A 21,327-nucleotide genomic window follows, 5' to 3' on the forward strand; every position below is an offset into this window, starting at 1 on the left:
CTTAGTCAGAGACCACAGGAAGCTAATAAGTCCAACAGAAGGACGGTATCTGAGGAACTATCCATCTCCAAATGGAAATTAAAATCTCCAAGAATGGTAAAGTTGGGTCTATAAATATAGGGTTCCAGTATCTTAAGTTGGTTTTGGCAGAAGGATGGCCTCACGCCAGGAGGCCTGTGAATGAGGATCCCAGCAAAAGAGATTGTAGGGGGAAGGATTGAGAGTAAAATATAGGGCCTGAAAGGAGTCACGTGGTGAGGAAAGATGTTCGTTTCGACAACTGATAAAAGATCTATGTAAAATACCCAGCCCCCCCCTTTCGACGCTCTCTGTCCATTCTTGCCAACGAATACCCCTCCGGGATAGCATTCAGGAGCTCTGGCCCAGTATGCTCTGCAGCCCAGGTCTCCGTAATAAATGCCCAGGGAGGTTTTCTATCGGAAATAAAGTCCCTGAAGGCAAAATTGTTCTTAAGGAGGGATCTGGTGTTCATAAGAAACCCAGTCTCTCTAATCGGCCAGGGGGACTTGTGCATTCCTGGTCTAGTGTGCCTATTGTGGGGGATATGGAGGGAGGAGCTCTCCTCTATCCCCGTGCATTGGCACTTGAGGGCATCCGGTAAATCCTCGGGAGGGGACGTGAGGTGACATGGTTTGAGCGGGGGTTTATAGGATTACAAAGTTCATAGGGAGTATAGGGAGCTAACAGGAGCATGGGAACTTATGTGGGCGGCCTGCCCGGCCTCCAGCGCTTCCTTAGCGCTGACGGGCGCAGACGGGCTAGACTCTGGCACGACTCCGGCGCTAATGCATCACGTCCGCAGATCGCGACCGCTACGCGGAGGCATGCCCGTTTCTTTTATGCGCTGTGGACTAGAGCGCTGAAGGTTAAACCTTCCCCCAAGATGGCGGCCACTATGCTCCGGGTCCGTGTGTCTCAGCGCCTAAGTCGGCCGAGCACCGGAAAATCAGCAGCAAATGCGGGGCATGGGGCCAACAACTGCCAGGAGGTCAGCTGAGGGCTGAGGGCAAGGTAGAGTCCGAGGTGTATTTTCTTCTGTTTAAAATGCAAATTACGTCAATCTAAAATGCGGCGAATTTAAAAAAAGAGGAAGGTGAGAGCAGGAATACAAAGGTCCAGACACGCAGGCACACGGCACAACCTCCCCGCTTTCCGCCTCAGGAGGGACAACATACAGCAAGACGCGCGCCTAGCGGGGAGCTCTTTTATGCGCTGTGGACTAGAGCGCTGCAGGTTAAACCTTCCCCCAAGATGGCGGCCGCTATGCTCCGGGTCCATGTGTCTCAGCGCCTAAGTTGGCCGAGCACCGGAAAATCAGCAGCAAATGCGGGGCACAGGGCCAACAACTGCCAGGAGGTCAGCTGAGGGCTGAGGGCAAGGTAGGGTCCGAGGTGTATTTTCCTCTGTTTAAAATGCAAATTACGTCAATCTAAAAGGCGGCGAATTTTAAAAAAGAGGAAGGTGAGAGCAGGAATACAAAGGTCCAGACACGCAGGCACACGGCACAACCTCCCGGCTTTCCGCTTCAGGAGGGACAACACACAGTTTGTAATTTGCTTTTTTGTATTTCTTGTAACATTGCGGGAATTTTGGTAGCTATATCTTGAGGGTGACCTTCATGTTGTTCCATTTCAAGCATTTTGCCATCCAATGATCCTCAATTTGTTGTAATGTTTCATTGGTGGCATTCATGAAAGGTTTAAAGTCATGTACTTCATCTAAAATAGTGTCTACAACAAGATCGTGAGAAGAATGAATTGGAGATTTAGGGTCGTGTTTTGCTAACTTGAGTTAAGTGCGAGAGGAGGATGGTTTAGCAGTAAAAACTGGTGGCAGTGGTTTATTTAGGTAGCAAGCACCTCCGTTGTGTTTGCCTATAGATCAAGTAATGACTGTCTTACTTTAAAGCGTGCTCTATGTCTTTGTACCGTGCCATCCACAGTACTACATAATATGCACAGAAGCCTCCATATATACCAATACAAAGTAAAATATAGACAGAGCACACCACCAATATGTATACAACTGACTATCCATAGTCAGTAGAAGTATTTAATATACAATACGACACAAAAACACTTGGTTCAGCAAGCGATCTTCTCCGCAGTTGTAAGGTTGTTTACACCATTGGTACAGCCACAGCCGACACGTGTTTCGTCACCATTTATGACTTTCTCAAGGCTTCTATAAAAAGTAAGGTTGTCTCTTTAGAATCAAGTATATTCAAAGTCAAAAGTTTTGCACCGGATCCGGATAACAGTTGTCCAGATCACTGTAGTGACTCCCAAATCGTAGACAGGTATATGTGTTTCTGGTTCAGTAATGCCCACACGGAAGAAGATAGAATATGAGCTTGATTGGCAAGACGTTGGAGCCTATTTGTCAATACTCAATGCATTCACTCCAGCAGGAAGTAACTGTCATGAGGAAGGTACCCCACTTGCATTTGAAATTCCCAGGGTCACTGGTCCACCCGCTCAATCTCGTCCCGATAAAACTTGCACAACCACAAAGCTGCAAAAGTCATTGCAGCTCAAATACCAGCTCTTCAATCCACAGCCTATGGAAAACGGTTCGAGGGAAGTGAACATCTGAAGTAAAACTCCAATGGAGGTATGGAACTACTGAATTATATAATGTCCGTTAGTAATCTCCATTGTGGGGCAAATGTGGTAAATATAACCTTTTCATTTGGATAATCTGCCACTAAGAGTACTGAGCATATAAAAATATCAAGCTGTCATGGTATGCAAAGAGAATGCCACAATTGAAGAAAATGCTCAGAAAGCTGAAAAAAATGTGCTGCACAATGAGATAATTGAAGCGAGTAGCGCACTTAGAAAATGGTGGCTTCTCGCGTATGACAAGAAAACACTGCCACGGCAACTGGGCAGAAAAAGACAGTCTCTGAGTGTCCCCACCCGCTGCAGGGAGAACAGGGAACAGGAGACGCTGTCAACAAATATCGGGCATGGCCATGATGGGCTGAACTAAAAGATGTATCTCCGTGAATGTGGCAGAGCTTAGCAGCTTGCCACCATCTTGCCTTGACGCAAAAGTAATGCCTCTTGGAAGTATTTTCTTGAAAAACAAAAAAGTGTGCAGAATTTCCACAACAGACATATAACCTGCTGGGCAACCTCTTCAGCTTTTACATCAAGACCTACATTAGCCTTTACTTTGGAGGGTTTTGTAAAAAGAGGAGGAATCCTAAGGGCTGGAGAAGAGACCAAAGACTCTACCTACATAGTGAATCAGAGCCTTTATTACCAACATTAGAGCATGTGGGTATTTGCAAAGGGAAAGACAACATGCCAGTTGGCGATGGGGTGTATTGCCGCTGAAGAGCTTATTATGATTGCAGGGAGAGGAAAGGACAGGCACAAAGGCAGGTGATAAACACAGACCCTAGAAGAAAATATATAACTGAAGAAAGCTATTGAACATGAAGAGACTGCATGACCCAGGGTGTAAACTGGGCTCCTGGAATTATGCAATTTTGCGGTTGCAGCGTTTTCGTTGTACGTATGGATTTCCTTTATTTGGAGTTAAACTAATAAAAATGAGATAAAAATGTTTGCACAGATGATGCTAACTTGTGCAAAAAATGACAATATATTAAAGTCATACTATTACCACAATAAGCCTTTTTTTGGATTTTTCTTGCCGCAAAATGTATTTATTCAACCCTGCCCCATAATGTGGTCTTCCCCTGCGACATAGTTCCAGTGCCTCTGTGAAGAGCATTAAAAACTTGCTGAATACGCGTGGTAGTCCTGTGACTTTACGTGCCTTTGTTTTCATGTTTCTAGTTACTACATATATAATGCCAGCTATATGCCAAAGATTGCAAATATTTTGGATCGGTTTAACGTTTATTATGTTTTTAATGGCAATGTTTCCGCATTTCTCAATATGCAAGAACTGTGTGCAAATTATGTAAAGCACCATACTGTGCAGACACTTATGTTAGTTATAAATCTGCCAAAAGCACGTCATTAAGGTTATGAATTGAATTTTTCAACTTTATGACTATCATAAATACTCACGTTTTCATTGTTCTAGCTTGTTTGGGCCAAGTCTCATGAGATCGGCTGTCAAGTCGTTTTATGCAACAAGGATTTCATTTATTCTTGCAATTTCTGCCCTGGGTGAGTATTTTGTGCACTTGCGGAGGACTCCCAAGCAATTGAAAATATCCAAACAGGGCACATACGAATATTCATCTTTGTGCACTAGAAACACATTTGCACATGTAAAGGAATGGTGCTCTCTGCCAATATAGTATGAACTACAAAGCGTTGTTCTCTGGGACTACAATTACTTAGCGTACTCAACAATTAACCCAACAATGCAACAGAACAATTTCTGAAGTGAAGCATAGTTATCAATAGTTTTTCCGCAATAAATGTAAATGTAAACCTACAATTTTTATATTCAAAATCATATATTTGTAAATCACAATTCCATCTGTAAAGGCTGTCTTAGATACAGAACACATTAAAACATCACTCAGGGCCCGATTAGGATGGCGGGCGGACGCACGTCTGCCCCCACCTTATCAAGGATCGGGACCACACGATAGGCTGTCGGTGGTCCTGCACGAGGCATTGCAATGCGACCGTCGCAATGCCTATAGTTTGTATTGCAGTGGGTGCCCTGGCTGCAACACTCGCTGCAATGGGAAATAGTGACACTGCACATATCTCTGCACTACGTGGCATACACCATGCTGTACATGCCACATGGTGCAAGGATTTGTAGAGGGGCACCATATGTGCCCCCCCAGTGCCCATTTGATTGGGCCCCCAAAGTCCCTTCCTGCCTGCCTCTCCATGGTGGGTTCACTGCCATGCAAGGGCCAGCGGATATGTACATCGTAATGCCTATGGCAGTGCCTGGTAGGCATTGCCACCATTGTAGGCCTTACTCTGCCACTGATGGACCGGCAGGCTCCTTGAGCCTGTCAGATCTGTGGTGTTGGTCTTTCTGACTGCCACACAGCTGCCCGCCATCCTAATGTGTCAGGCAGAAAACTTGTTTCCTATGGCGGTGGGACCGCCATCCATGGGCTGTCAGCAGCGGTCCCACCATCATCGTAATCAGGCCCACAGTGAGCCAAGTGACATGAAGTTCAGCAGTGTATTGTACAGAACACTAAAACAATTGTTAAAATTGAGCAAAATGAGGTGAAAATATGAATAAATGCCGTCCTTTTACATCAAATGGCTCTACCCAATTGGGCCTTATGGTTACTTGATGAACAGTCATTCTCCAACACTGATGATTTTGCTCTGATTTACTCCATAGAACGAATATGTTGAAAAGAGATGACCTTTTCTGAATTTTGGTTGATGCCTCAGTGTGGATTTTATCCCCAAATGGAAGAGGTCACTAGATTGATTTTACCATTTGGTGAGTTGCCTAGGCACCCCCGTACGTGAGACTTTTCATATATGCAGTCTGAAAAACCTATTTCAGTACTGAAGAAGACCTGCTGTGATGTGTAATCATTAGCACATACACCTGGAGTCGAAACATCGACAATTCCTGAATAGTCCACGACATTAGTCACATTATCCTGAAATTGACACTAATTGAGTTAAAGGGTGTATGTAGAGACGCTTGATGCAAAAGGTCTGACATTTATTCATATTTTCACCTCATTTTATTTAATTTTAACAATTTTGTGTGGTGTGTTGGTTAGCATTTACATGTATAATGGAAAAATATGGTCAATTATTGAAAACGGCATGCTTCAGTTAAAAAATTGCTCAGTGGTATTGTTTTGTTAATTGATGATTACTCTAAGCAATTGTATCCCCACAGAACACATTGTAGTTTAAAATATAAAGACCCAGATTCTGAGGATCACAGGGCAACCCCATTATCTTTGATGCTCTACCAATATGAAGCAATATCTGAATACTCAAATCCGTAGTTAGGCGAAAATGTTTTGGGCATTCTGGTCGGTGTCATCCTGGAAAAGTTGGTGAACATCCCCAAAGGTGTACCTTTGTGTATTTTCACAGCAGTTCGTTTCCTAACTTTCAAAGAAAATATTTTTCTAGCTTAGAAACAAACAAACGCACGTTGGGTATATAAACACACTCTTGTTCGCTTTACACATGAAAATTGCAAAAATGTGGTTCTTGTACATATGGAAACATTTAGTCTTAGGCAATTCCAGGAAAAATATGTTTGTATTAGATTCCTCTGATATCTTCTGGAATTCCTTGAGCATTTGTAAAAGTCAGAACATTTCTCCAAAGTACGAGTAACCTATGGAGAATGTACGAGACAACTGTATGACTCAGTGCTTTAGTTTCCCTGTGGCTAAGAGGTCACAGGGAGATAAGCGCCATGTATTATAATGAATTCAAAATGTTTTGTATAATGCAAGTTAACGTTTATGGAAAGGCCCATTTGTCCACAATTTCCTCTACAACTGACTTATTTAACTATTGAACAGTATATGGTTTCATGTACAATCAGTCAGTCAGTATAAACCTCATTCTATTTTTTTTCAAAGAAATTCATAAAAGCGAATACAAAAATAAACTTTCCTAAAAACATAGTCAAATACAACAACGAGTATCAAAACAGAGGAACCAAATTATTCTGTTCTCAATACACCTAAAAAGTACCAAGATACAAATAAGCACACGTCGGGTGCGTAAAAGTTGTAGAAACTAAAGTGTTGGCCTCACTAGTTTAAAATGTATAGATAACAAGAGTGGCTATATGTATTTATAATGTAATATGCTACATCTGGGACAAATCATGAAAATATGCATGGCATCAGGAACTGAAGCATTATCACAGACAGTTGGAGAAAATCAATTGATGGTTCAGATTTGCCTAAAATAGGTCAACAGCCTTTGATGATGAGTGGGCACATACAGATACCAATGTGGTTCTATACTGCTCACTGGTTTAACCAAAATGAACTAGTGCAAGGAGTGTTTAGTCATAGCAGTGGCCACTCGATTGGCTGCCACCCTGGAGGTAAAGGCCTACTTACCACAGGCAATATGTGCTTTGACATTGTGAGTAGGATTATAATAAAGTTCTGGTCTCATTATTTTTCTCATATTACTTAAAATATAGTGCAGCTATGCAATCTGTTGCATATCATCCAAGTCCCATACAGGTGTGCACCGTTAATTTATTATTTCAACTCATCCTTTGCCACACTGAGAGCCATAGTAATAAGGAACTGAGGCAAATAGGATCTGATGTATATCCCATACCCAACTCTTCATGTGCAATCTCAGATGGTGTACTTTGTGGGATGTTTAAAAGACCTTTAAGAAATCTGTTTTCTACAACTTGAATCAGTGAGGTAGACGCGTATCCCCAGATTTCACAGCCAAAGCTCACTAAAGGAAAACATTTATCTTTAAAGATATCTAGCATTGCTTTTATACGTGCGCTCTCCAACTATCTGAAAAATCACATGTACTGTAAATAGCCCTATTGAAAGACATTACACTATTTTTAAGAACAATCGCCAGTTAAAGAAAAAAAAAAGTTTTCCTCCCGAATAATATGATGATCCTTAATAATGAAATTACAAGTTTTGGTACTTTTAGATTCCACCACCATAACATGAGATTTCTTATAGTTGGTCTTAAGATGAACACTATTCATAAAGCTAATAAAAAGGTCCAAAAGTAGCAGTAAACCCGTTGCTGTGTATGCAACTAAAACAGCATAATCTGTATGTAAGAAGGCGGGCACTGATCGGCCATCTCCACTAAGAACATACTGACCCTGTTGAACTAAAACAGATTCTAATTGGTCAATATAAAGAATAAAAATAAAGGGGGAACGGATGCAACCCTGGCGGACCCCTCTCTTTACGTTAAAGTGTGTGGGCATTCCCCATTGGGACCATACCTCATGGAGGCAATGAGGCCATCGTGCAGATCGCACTAAAAAGTGACAAGTGCAGACTCGACCCCCATGGACCCCTGCATGGCCCAGAGCTTGGTTCTGTTAACCATATTAAATGCTGCGTTGAGGGCCAAAAGGGCCAGATGAATTGAACCCCCCACCCCCCCTTTGCTTTGGTGTACTTGGTAATAAGCGAAAATAACTTGAGGTTTTGCTCAACAGTACCCCGGCCTGTTCTAAACCTTTTTTGTATGTCAGACAAAATACTTTGATCATTTGCCCATGTGGTGAGACGATCTACGAACACCCTTCTCATAATTTTCATGTCAGAGTACACCAAGGAGAAAACGCAAATACTATGCTGGGTCTGCTCTACTCCCCTTTTTAAATACCGGCATGATCACAGAGTGACTCCATTAGGGTGGTAGCAAGACCTGAATGGCTGCATTTAGGGGCTGAGTCAATAGGGTGCCCCCTGATCAACTAGAGACGCATACAAATCTTGAGGAACCCCATCAGGACCAGGGGCCTTACCTGAGGGAAGAGAATAGATAGCTTTTCCTCCTCCCACCAAAAAGCAAACCTCAATTCCTCCCGAGTTCAAGATGTAATGGGTTCCACTCCCTCAGTGTCATAGATTGCCTCAAAATGCTCGATCCATGCCTGAACCATGATAGTTGGGCCTGATTTGACAGCTGCTCTGAACTAAACAGTGGGTGGTTCACTACCTTCCGAAAGGCTGCACAGTTCTGTGATGCACTAGCCACCAATAATTTCTCCCATGCTTCCTTTTTTAAATTACTCTAACATTCTTCACGTGCCAAGTTATATATGGACCTAGACTTCCTCAGCTCTTCCCGATTACAAGTTTTTTTGTGCAAAATCTCCAGCAAATCTTCTTTTTTTTAATTTGTATTTAGATTTTCCTTTACTTACAGTCAGACAAGCTTCACAGTGTATATGAACAACAATACACATGTAATCACAGGTACTGCATATTCGATACATTACGAGCAATTCAATTTCAACTGCACTGCTGTTCTGAGTAATTTCATTGTTGTCAGGCGCCTATCTCTATGGACAAGTTTATGTGGCCCTTAGCAACTCCTCTTCCAGCCACATTGCTCTTAACCCAATCCTTTTCTGTCAGGTCCCTCTTGTTCTGCTTCACTTACGAATCTTTGTGCCATTAAAGTCTGGTATGGTCCCCATATGTCTTTGGGTCTTCATCGCTTTGGGATTAGGGCTTTATAATTGTCGGATTGTGTAGCGCTATAGGCCTGATCTGTTTGCCATTTAGAAAACATGGCGAGCGGGCCACGCATCCAGCGCATTGCTTTTCTTCATTTTGCTAGTAAGAGGCTAATGGCCGCCCATTTGTGCCCTGATTTGTGTATGTCTTTATCGTAGCCTAATAATGTGACCAGGGGGGTCTCTGGGATCAGAAGTTCCAACATTTGTGTTAGGGCAGACAATACCTCCCCCCAGAATGCTCAAACTCTGAGGCACTACCAGACAAAGTTAAGGAAACCTGCGTTCCCGGCCAAGCATCTTGGACATTTATCATCCTTGATCAACTCATACGTATGCAACCTGGAAGGGGTGTAGTATACCCTGTGAAGATGTTTGTAATGTATCAGCCTTTATCACCCATTTTGTGAGATGGACTTGGTGTGCCTCAGTGTAGATTTCTATACCTAATTCCTCCTGCCATTTTATCTGAGCTTTATGTGGAGTCAGGTTAGTTCAAATCCTGCTAAGCTTGTAGAAGATATGTTAATGCCTTCATCCTTGGCGGTTGTGTCAGTTCCTCCACAATTCAGTGCGCAGCCCCTGTCGAGCCCTGTGATATTGTCTAGAGATGATGTCCGAGGAGTTTGTACTGAGATTTGTTCCCAAGCTTTTACTGCCCTTTCATGAATGAAGAATCAATTCATCTGCTCAATTTGTAGCTTTTGAAGAGATTGTATGCCTAACCCTATCTGCACTTAACGGAAACCAGTCATACTATTCAATAGGCCATTTGGGCGAATACATGAGTGTAAGGTGCTGAGAAACTGCCATGTTCTTCATTTGGGTTCTCGTGCATCCTATCAGGTCTATAATGCTGGTAGTCCCTGGCATTCCACTTACTAGTACTTTCGGCAGTAGTTTTTTTCAATGTGTAATTGAGGTAAGTCATGGGGTCCATGAATCCAATAATATGCATGTAGCACCTGCGCAGCCCTGAAGTATCCTTGTAAATCTGGGGCATTAGGCCACCCTTAATGTAGCTTTTGTTATCATATCCCATTTAATCCGGGGATGTTTCCTGGCCCATGCGAGGCATATCATTAGAGTGCGAAGTTTCTGGAAAAATGATTTGGGCAGTGTAATTGGAATATTAGAGAATAAGACTTGGTAGCGGGGAAGCACTATCATTTTCATTAAAATAACAGGGCCTATGAGAGATAGTGGGAGCCTGATCACCTGTCGATGTAGCCTTTCCGGTTTTGTATTGCAAGCCCATAGTTTTCTTGCAGTATCACTTCTGGATCTGTATGCACCTGAATCCCCGGTTTGTAGTCCAATCTATGGGGTAGTCAGTCTGCTTGGAGTTAGTCAGCTGATGAGTGGAAACATCAAAGACTTATGTCAATTGATGTTAAGGCCCGAATGTTGACCAAATAGTTAAAACTCTTGCAGGCACATGCATCAAAGCTTTTTGGGATCGCAAACAGTGCGAATCTCAAAAATCGGCCGTTTGCGATCGCAAAATCAGCTTTTGGGATGCATCAAGGGTGAAGGCCCTCGCAAATTTGAGAATTTGCAAATATTTGCGAGTTCTCAAATTGCGATTGCATTTAAGGAATCGCATTTTGCGATTCCTTAACTGCAATGCATGAAAGTTTTTAAAATAGCGATTTCGCAATTAGGGGGAGCAAATTACCATGAAGTTGAACCTCATGGTAATTTGCGAAAACTTTGAAAAATGCACTTTTGTGCATTTTTCAAAGTTTCATGTTGTGCACACACATGCCCTTATGTGTTCGCACAACATATTTCCGCAGATTAATTTCAGGGGTGCAACAGGGTGTCCTTTGGACACCCCTGCACCCTTGAAATCGCATTCTCAATTTGCAATTCGCTAATTGCGAATCGCAAATTGAGAAAATCTTCCCATTCGTTCCTATGGGCCTCTAGGCCTATAGGAATGAATGGGGAGGTATTCCTTAATTGCGACTCGCAATTTGCGAGTCGCAATTAAGGAATGTTTAGAAATCGCACATTTTTCAGCGATTTCCTCATGCATAGGCTTTTGCGATTTCTTAATTGCGATTCCTTAAAAATCGCAATTAAGAAATCGCAAAAGCCAACAATGATGCATGTGCCTGTTGAAGCATAGGATTTAGGTTTTGTTTGGGATTGCGAATGTAAAATAACGTATCGTCGGCGTATGCTGCAATGACCAGGTTGTATTGGAGGGACCGAATGCCACTAAGGGCATGATATTCACGCATGGCAATGGAAGGGGCTCCACCACCAGAGCATGCAGTAGAGGAGAAAGTGGGCACCCCTGCCTAGTGCCTCTTGATATTGATATTGGCGATGAAAATAGCCCATTAACCCATACACGCTTTATGGGATCAGTATCGAACTAGTTTCAAGGAAACCTCACCTTCTCCTACTCTCTGGAGAACGGCATAGAGGATACACCACTCCACAGAGTCAAGGGCTTAAACTATGTCAATAAAAAGGGTGGCAGCTCGGACCTGTGGGTCAATATGTGCAATGGTGCCAAAAAATATTCTCAAATTGCATGAAAGAGAATGACCCATACAAACCGAGTTAGCTCCTGCCCAACCAATTGATACAGCAAGGGTGCCAACCTGTTCAATAAAATCTTCACATAAAGTTTAGCATTGGTATTCAGTAGAGACAGAGCTCTGTAAGAGGAGCAATGCTTTGGCTGTTTCCTAGGCTTAAGTAACGTAATCAGGGTGGCCACATGCATGAAGGGTGGCATAGAACTGTCCCTTGCCATCTCTTCAAATAGATTAATCTAGTAGGGCATTAGGCGGTCCTGTAGAATGCCACAGTCATGCCATCTGAACCCAGAGCCTTATCAATGGGCATGTCTTTTAAAGCTGCTGTGATCTCTGCTGGTCAAAGGGGGGCCAAAAGCCTCTCTCTGTCCGAATTAATTAGCCACTTCATTGCAATATGGGTTAGATAATCCTCATCCATTTCTGTTGTGTTGGGTTCGCGCGTACTGTACAGTTTTCTGTAGTAATCACTAAAAGACCTCTGCTATCTTGGGTGTGCTCTCGACTAAGACTCCATTTTCATTATAAATTTGCGATATATCATTTTCACTTCTAGGAGGGTGTGTTTACCTAGTCAATACTGAGCTGGGTCTATCTCCTTCAGCATAAACCCTAGATCTGACATACTTCCCCAGATGTTTAACCTCAGTGTCCGCTAGCTCATTGAATTAATCTTTTTGCAATCTTATTTGTGATAATAGTTTAGGGTCCACCCTTTCCTTTAATTGCCGTTCTAGCATTTTCAGCGTTTTTTCCACCTTTTTTAGTTGTGTTCCTCTTGATTTAAGCATTCCGGCATGTTTCGCAATGGTCATACGTCATACATCAGGTGTTACCCTTAAATATTTCCCATATAGTGGTCATCTTGGGTACGATTCCTACATTTGTGGTGAAAAACTCATCTATTGCTATGCCCAACTCGCCTCAAAAGACAGGATCAAGTAGTGAGTATTGCGGGAATCACCAAGCTGGCGTTCTGTGCTGTAAATTGTTGATAGACACCATCAGCATCATGGGAGAATGGTCAGAAAATGTGCGAACCATATGCATGCAGTCAGTCATGAGAAGTTTCAGTTCCCGCAATGCATGCCAATAATCTATACTGGTGTGGGTGTTGTGCACAGATGAATAGTGTGTATATTCTCTGCCCAAGGGGGAACGGTGACGCCAGACGTCCATTAATTCCTCCACTTCTGTGATGTCAGCTATCGCTGTTCCAGTGCTACAAGGGCACTAGGGAGGCCTTTCAACCTATCTAGGTCTGGATTTTGTATGCAATTAAAATCATCACCCCTCCCCAGAGTTGTGGTATGTCTGAGTGTTGTGCGGTTTTGGTGTCTAGGATGTAATAGAATTAAGGATCATCGTGGTTCGGTCCATAAATACTGACTAATAGCACATGAAAGTTATCCTTCTGACATTTAGCTATTACATATCTACCCTCGGTGTCCTCTTCTACCTCCTGTATATGCAGTCCTGAGTTCCTGTGCACCCAAATCAGCACCCCTCTGGCATGTGATGAACATCCTGATCCAATGCATGTGACTTTCATTCTCCTCAATGACAGCAAGCCTGTGCCAGGGAGAAGATGGGTCTCTTGGAGTATGGCCACATATACTTGATGTTGCTGTAAATAAGACCCTACTTTGCACATTTTTCTGTGTTTATTGAGAGCCCTTACATTCCATGACATTGTAGTAGCTTGACAGAGGGGTGACCACAGAGACGTAGGGCACTAGGACCCTGTGGGTCACAGGGCAGTGACCAGGTCACTGGACACCACATCCTGTAGAGACAGGAAGTGGACAGTAAACCCCAGGACGAGGACGAGGACAGACGTGCTGTGACACGCTCCACAATTAGAATAAAGAAGGTCTGATCACGAACCTGGTGTCCTGTGTTTCCTCACACGAATCGTGACCAGCTCTACACGACATCTGGCGACGAAGGTGAACGAAGCCCAGGCGTGAAGAATTTGCCAAGCATTGACCAGAAGAAGGACTGCTGTGGCGGAAAAACGACGCAGGAGCTACACGGGAGCCCACCCCGACAGCGTCCAACAAAGTGCCAGCAACAGCGGTAAGGAGGCGCTCAGCTAGCAGCGCGAGTGCAAGAGACAGAAGCGCGAGGTCCTCGCGCTCGAAAATCAAAGTGCGAGGTCTCGCGGGAACTGAACATCTCGGCGGCCATAAGGAAGTCAGGCAAAGAAGGCCAATCAGAGCACAGCAACAACGCGGCGGCCATTTTGAAACCAGGCAACGCGCGATTTCGATCCCGAAATCTCGCATGAACAAGGCAGCCATTTTGTTTCGGGGACAACAAGGAATTTAACATTGGAAAGTGCCTGGCAGCCATTTTAGGGGCAGGCAAAAACGAAGAACAAACAGGAAACAAGAGAAAATAAAGAAGAGAAAGAACAAGAGGCACAAAAGGACCACTACAAAAGGAGTAGCAAAGAGTAAAGAAGGAAATAAAAGTAGAAAGTGACAAGAACACACCTCAGACAAATAAAAGAAGAAAAGGGGCAACAAAGTAAAAGAAACCAAAGATGCCTGAAACAAAACAAAGTGCACAATATCGCAGACCAATGCCATTCAGCGTATCTGAACCACAAGTGGGAATACGAAGGGAAAAGTGGATTGTGAAGTTTGAGCGATACATGGAAGCGACAGATGTAGTCGAAGATAAAAAACTAGGACTATTCCTGAATCTGGCAGGAGATGACATAGATGACCTTCTGATAACACTCCCAAAGAGCGAGAGAAGCACATACAAAGGACTAATAAAGTGTCTAACAAATAAATTCGACCCTCAAAGAAACATTGATTTTGAAAGATATAGCTTCAACATAGCTTTTCAACAGCCGGAGGAGTCAATGGATGATTTTGCAACGAGACTAAGGAAACTAGTAGCACATTGCGAATTTGAGAAGTACGACAATGAACAGGCCATCCGCCTAAGGCTGATAGAAGGCTGTCGCGACACAGACTTTCGTACGAGAATACTGAAGGAACCGACCACACTAGAAAGGATTCTGGATCTAGCGAGAGCAGAGGCAAGGGCGATGGCGCATGCAAGACAGATGGACCGAAGAGAGGAGCAAGTCCACAGAATGACAGACAAGAGTAGAACTGGAAACTGGAAGAAAGGGTCAAAGGACCAGGCGACAAGAAAACAAGAATCCCAGTGCTACAGGTGCGGTTTAGAATTTCCGCATCGAGGAACGTGCCCAGCATTTGGTCAGATATGTCGAAAATGCAACAGAAGCAACCATTTTGCCACCATGTGCCAAGGAATGCAATTCAAAAATGAAAGAGGCAGGCCAGGGAGACAAAGAACAACAACAAACCGACATGTGCGACACATGGAAGCAACCACAAGGAGCTCGTCGCTGGAATCGGGAGATGAAGAAGAAGAAACAGCAGAGAAAGTGGAACGCCTATACCTCATGTCCACGGACGAAGGACACAGGGAAGAACACATCAGACTGGTGGATAAGCAGTCAATAAAAAAGACAGACTGGGTGACCATTGACGTAGGGACACACCAAGCGGAATTTGTGCTAGACAGCGGGGCCACGTGCAACATCATGTGCGCCACTGAATACGAAAAAATGAAGAGAAAACCACATCTGCAACCATCAAGTGTAAGAGTGTTCACTTGGGGTGCACAAAATCCAGTAACAAACATGGGAAAATTCACGGACACTATGACGCACAAGGGCAACACAGTCACAGAAGAAATTCATGTACTACGAGGAGATATCCCCGCACCATGTTTACTAAGCAATGTCACAGCGAAGGTCATGGGCCTATTACAGATGACATATCACATATCTGACAAAAGAAACATCTTAGAGGAGTACCCGAAGTTAACGAAAGGACTTGGAAAGCTGAAAGGACGACAGATCACCATGCACATAAATGAGTCAGTCAGACCTGTCGCCCAGCACCACAGAAGGGTACCCATTCACCTACAACCGCAAGTAGAAGAAGAACCAAAGGTACTGCTAGAACAAGACATCATAGAACCAGCAGAAGGGCCCATGCCATGGGTGTCCCCAATAGTTGCTGTACCAAAAAAGGACAGTGCACAAATAAGGATATGTGTGGACATGAGAATCCCCAACACAGCCATCGAAAGAGAACGACATCCGGGGCCACATCTAGATGACATGATCAGCTGCTTGACGGGAATGAGAAGATTTTCCAAGCTAGACCTATGTAAAGGGTATCATCAACTAGAGCTGGACCAACAGTCAAGATACATAACGACATTCTCAACACACCTAGGTCTGTTTCGCTACAAGCAGTTAAGCTTTGGAATATCGTCGGCAGCTGAGATTTTCCAGGAAACAATCAGACAGATCATTAGACCAATAAAAAACAGCCTGAACTACAGCGACGATATCCTGGTGTTTGGCAAGTCAGATGAGGAACATGACAAAGCATTGAGAAAAGTATGCTCGCAGCTAGAGGAAGTGGGCCTGACAGTAAATGAAAAGAAATGTGAGTTGGGCAGAGAAGAACTGGTGTTTTTTGGACACATCTTCTCGGAAAAAGGAATGAGACCTGACCGCAGCAAAGTGGTCACCCTAGAAAAGGCAAAAGAACCAAAAGATGTAGCTGAAGTGCGCTCATTCCTCGGTCTTGCCAGTTACTGTGCGAGATATATAAAGGACTTCGCAACAGTAAGCACTCCTCTACGAGAACTCACGAAGCAGGGCCAAACATTCGAATGGACCACAGAATGCAGCAAGGCATTCGAAGAGATAAGGGCGTCAGTAATGGCAGTAGATCACCTGGCATATTTTGACCCGAACCTATGCACCGAGTTGACAGTGGATGCCAGCCCAGTAGGTCTGGGGGCAATACTGGCGCAGCACGAGCCTGGAAGAGACTCGCCACGGAGGATCGTAGCATATGGAAGCAAGAGCCTGTCGGACATCGAGAGAGGATACTCTCAACCAGAAAAGGAGAGTCTGGCAGTAGTCTGGGCATGTGAGCACTACCACATGTTCATCTATGGGAAGCCATTCACGATTGTTACAGACCACCAAGCACTAGTTACCATATATGGAAATCCAAATGCCAAAATACCACCAAGGATTGAGCGATGGGGGATCAGACTGATGGACTACAACTTCAAAATTGTCCACAAGCCCGGAAAGGAACACAACCCAGCTGACTATATGTCACGACACCCACTTCCACATCGAGAAAATGGCACCACCGTGGCATAAGAATACCTAAATTTCATCCTAAAACAAAACACTCCGGTGTCAATAACGATTGCAGAATTGGAGCGAGAAACAAAAGGAGACCCGACAATGAAGGCAATCGGGAACGTAGTGCGGCAGCAAAGATGGAAACACATCAACAACAACAGCCCAGCAGGAGAAGGGGTCATAAAAGAAGAACTACTGGCCTTCAAAAAGATAAGTGAAGAACTATCTGAAACTGAGAACGGAATCCTAATGAGAGGATCAAGAATAGTGATACCTCACCGACTAAGAAAAAAAGCAATTGAACTAGCACACGAATCGCATCGAGGCATTGTAGCGACAAAGAAGATGTTGAGAGAAAAAGTGTTGTTCCCAGGATTAGACAATATGGTGGAACAAGAAGTAGCACACTGTCATGTCTGTCAAGTAACGGGACCGTCTTCCAAACCAGCACCGTTGCAAATGTCAGAACTGCCACCAGCGGTATGGACTGAACTTGCAGCAGACTTTTATGGACCACTAGAGAGCGGGAGGTACCTGTTAGTGGTCATTGATGAATTCTCAAGATTCCCAATCGTGAGAGAAATACCATCAACCTCAGCAAGCACCACATTGCCAGCGTTAGACGATATATTTGCTGCCTGGGGCTCCCCACAAACACTAAAAATGGACAATGGGCCTCCGTTTTCTGGAGAAGAATTCCGTCGATTCATGGAATATCTGGGGGTCAAGCATCGGAAGATAACACCCCTGTGGCCGCAGGCCAACGGAATGGCAGAACGATTTATGGGAACAATAAAGAAAGCCATCCAGGGAGCAAAACTGACACAGATATCGATTGGACAAGCACTATGTCAAGTGCTGAGAGACTACAGAAATACGCCCCACAGCTCCACAGGTCGGTGTCCAGCGGAATTAGTGTTGGGAAGATCAAGCAAAACAAGACTGCCCCAAATAGATGCAAAGGGGAGCACGGATCGAAGTGACATAGTGGAAAGAGATCAAGAAGCTAAGAGAAAAATGAAAGAATATGCTGACAAGAGGAGACACGCATCAGAATGTCAGTTACGGGAAGGAGACCTGGTGTTGGTGAAACAGAGACAACAACGGAAGTCGGACAGCGCATTTTCAAAAGATCCGCTAGTAGTGACCAAAGTAAAAGGATCAATGGTGACGGCAGAATCTGATCATCAAAGAATAACGAGAAACAGCTCCCATTTCAAGGAGCTCAAGGTAGAAGATGAAAGGCCAGTGGAAACACCACCGAAAGTGGAAAACAGTGAGCAAGAAATCAGCAGAGAGACAAGACCAAGCAGAATGTGCAGGAAGCCACAAAGACTAATTGAAGAGATGTAGAACAAAGAATCTCTCTCTCTCTCTCTCTCTCTCTCTCTCTCTCTCTCTCTCTCTCTCTCTCTCAAGAAGGGGACGAAGATAAAGAACACTGATGTTTTTATACATGTGAAAAAAAAACCTTGTTTGTGACAAAGGGGGAGATGTAGTAGCTTGACAGAGGGGTGACCACAGAGACGTAGGGCACTAGGACCCTGTGGGTCACAGGGCATTGACCAGGTCACTGGACACCACATCCTGTAGAGACAGGAAGTGGACAGTAAACCCCAGGACGAGGACGAGGACAGACGTGCTGTGACACGCTCCACAATTAGAATAAAGAAGGTCTGATCGCGAACCTGGTGTCCTGTGTTTCCTCACATGAATCGTGACCAGCTCTACACGACATACATGTATTTTAAATGGACATTTGTTTTATTGCAACTTACTATAATTATAAAACAACATATCATACTTATGCCTTTGTTATACCCCCCTGGTACTCTTAATGTTCTACTTATACATCATCCTGATGTAGTTGGGGATATATTTGTCGTGCCCCTTTATGTCATTTTTAGTTTATGTCTTACTCAAAGAGAGTCCTAGAGATGTTCCATTACTGCCAGTCCAGCTATTCCAAATCACCTTGTGCATCCCCCTCCTCCCCATGGGCTTCGGTGAAAGTTTCTTCTTGTTCTCCTTGCTGATCAGAGTTCTTGCAGTAGTGCTTGAGGGTCAGTGTATATCTTATTCTTGCAATTAAAAGTCACTCTTAATCTGGCCAGATATAACATTGCATATTCAAGTTGCAGCTCTCTCAATTTACGTTTCATGGGTGTGAATTGTCTGCGTGCCTCTTGCACCTGTGGTGTGAAATCTGGGAAAAGAGCGTGCTCATAGCAATCATATTTTAACACTTGCAACTCTCTGCCATGTCGGAGCACCGCATCCCGCCTCTATAATTATAATTCAAGAACCTCACAACCAGGGGCCTAGGGGGATCTGCCGGGAAGCCTGGGGGCCAGCAAACAAGCCATTATGAAAACTGAGGAGAATGTTTCACATCCCAGTAGAGACACCAGGAGCTGCTCTGCGAATTACTCCATATTTCCAGTTACTGTGGTCTCCGGAAGGCCTAGAACACGCACGTTGTTGCGCCGAGAAAGGGCATACAAATCCTGAGCCTTATCACGCAATGTTGCCAAAGATTTATCCATTTGTTTCTGTGGTAAGCAAGCTTCGGCCTGTGTATCCTCTGCCTCAGATATCTGGCGCTCTGCCATGTCCAACCTTTCAACATGTTTGTCCACACGTTCAGACATGCGGTCCATTCTATATGCTAAAGAGTCAATTTTACTGTCTATAAAGGTCAAACTTTGTTGCATAGCCGCTAGTATATGTTGAATGTCTCACCTGTGTCAGCAACAGCTTCCCCCTGCTAAGGAGGAGAAGATTCTGTATCGTCCGTGCGTGCCCCAGTAGTCTTGCGTCTCTCTAATGTGATCTTAGGCTGTACCTTATCACTCTTTCTCATTGCTTAGCCTGCACTGTTCCACTAAAGGGTTGAAGACCACGTGGGTGGACACCAAGCAGAAGGGTCATCCAGTCACACGTGAGTCCCACATCACCCTGCAGGGATTATTATATATTACGGAGCCCCTGAAACACACTAACCACCAAACTCAAGCCACAGCAGCAGCGCAGGAGCCTCCCACAGTCTATGAGGCCGATAACTCCATACGGACCCTGAAGCTCGCAATTTAGCTGTTAATTGCCAGGGGGAATTGGAGGGGGCCTGAGCAGCTACTCAGATGTAACTCACCAAATCTGAAGCTAGTTGCGCGGTACACAGCAGCCTCCACCAGGGGCCCGCACCCCCTCTTGACCAAGCACATCGTGCTGTAGCTCTGCAAATCACTGGACCTTCTCAGCATTCAACCGAGGGTCGCGTATGCACACCCACTGCGATCAACGAGCGTGAGCCAGAGAGTGCGGCCTCGCAGTCGCCCTGGCAGCAGCACTCCTGTCCTAAACCTGAACGGTTCTCGGTGCGTGAGTCCCAGCCCTCCGGGACGGACGTGCACAGGATGGAGTCAGGGCCTCTAATCACTGCATGCCACTGCCCTGGTTTCAGCACTCCGCTACCACTCCACGCGTCCTCCATTTCAAATAGCTGTGGCTGGCTCGTCTAGATGTCAGCTGTTAGATTTGGGGGTCTCCAGTTGGCACAGGTAGGTACTTGTGACAAGTAGGGATCCTTGCCTCTAGTCAGGATAAGGGGGTACACTCCTAAAATAACCCCTGCTCACTCCCTTGGTAGCTAGCCACAAGCATACAGGCTTACCTCAGAGGCAGTGTGTAAAGCATCGTGACCACATACAGTAATCAAGTGACAACACTACAGTAATACACCACACAGGTTTTATACCACAAATAAGTATTCGTTATATAGACTTAACACAAGACCACCAACGACAAAAATCCACAATACTGTACTTAAAATGGTAGTTTTAGCTTAGTTCTGTTTGGTTCTTAAAATGCAACACTTTGAGTCACTGTACCTTACGATGCGTTACGCTTCCACAACAAAAGTGTTGCAGCGAGGGGAATGCGGCAAAGTTCCGGTGCAAAGAAATAAAGACATGAAGAGCTTCCAGATGTGGCACGCTTCTCCGATGATACAAGAAGTCTCAATTCGATGCGGCAGCGGCGACACCCTTGTTCCGCGATGTGATGACAACAGCCTTGGCTGCGACACTCTTCTCCGACGTGGGGAGACGCTTCCGGACAATGCGACAACTACAGCGGCGACATCCAAGATGCAACGGCAGCAGCTCCAACGGCGGCATGCTTCTCCGTGGATGCGAGGCACTTTTCTTGATGTGGTGCAATACGACAGCTACAGCGGCGACATCCAAGATGCAACGGCAGCAGCAGCGATGGCGACGCGCTTCCTCTTCATTGCGAGACGCTTCTCTCGATGTGGTGCAATACAACAGCTATAGCGGTGACATCCAAGATGCGACGGCAGCAGCAGCGATGGTG

The 21,327-nt window shown here is 44.6% G+C and overlaps 1 protein-coding gene across 1 annotated transcript in view; it reads left to right on the forward strand.

Annotated features, from left to right (window-relative positions):
* LOC144761287 (cysteine-rich venom protein pseudechetoxin-like) overlaps nucleotides 1-21,327 on the forward strand; it is a 480,203-nt gene that overhangs the window by 199,021 nt on the left and 259,855 nt on the right. Inside the window, exon 5 of the mRNA XM_078646739.1 lies at nucleotides 4,087-4,172. Coding sequence (XP_078502865.1) covers nucleotides 4,087-4,172 — 86 coding nt within the window. The remainder of the gene's footprint in view (nucleotides 1-4,086; nucleotides 4,173-21,327) is intronic.

This window comes from Lissotriton helveticus, chromosome 6, assembly GCF_964261635.1.
Source record: "Lissotriton helveticus chromosome 6, aLisHel1.1, whole genome shotgun sequence".
Classification (NCBI taxonomy): domain Eukaryota; kingdom Metazoa; phylum Chordata; class Amphibia; order Caudata; family Salamandridae; genus Lissotriton; species Lissotriton helveticus.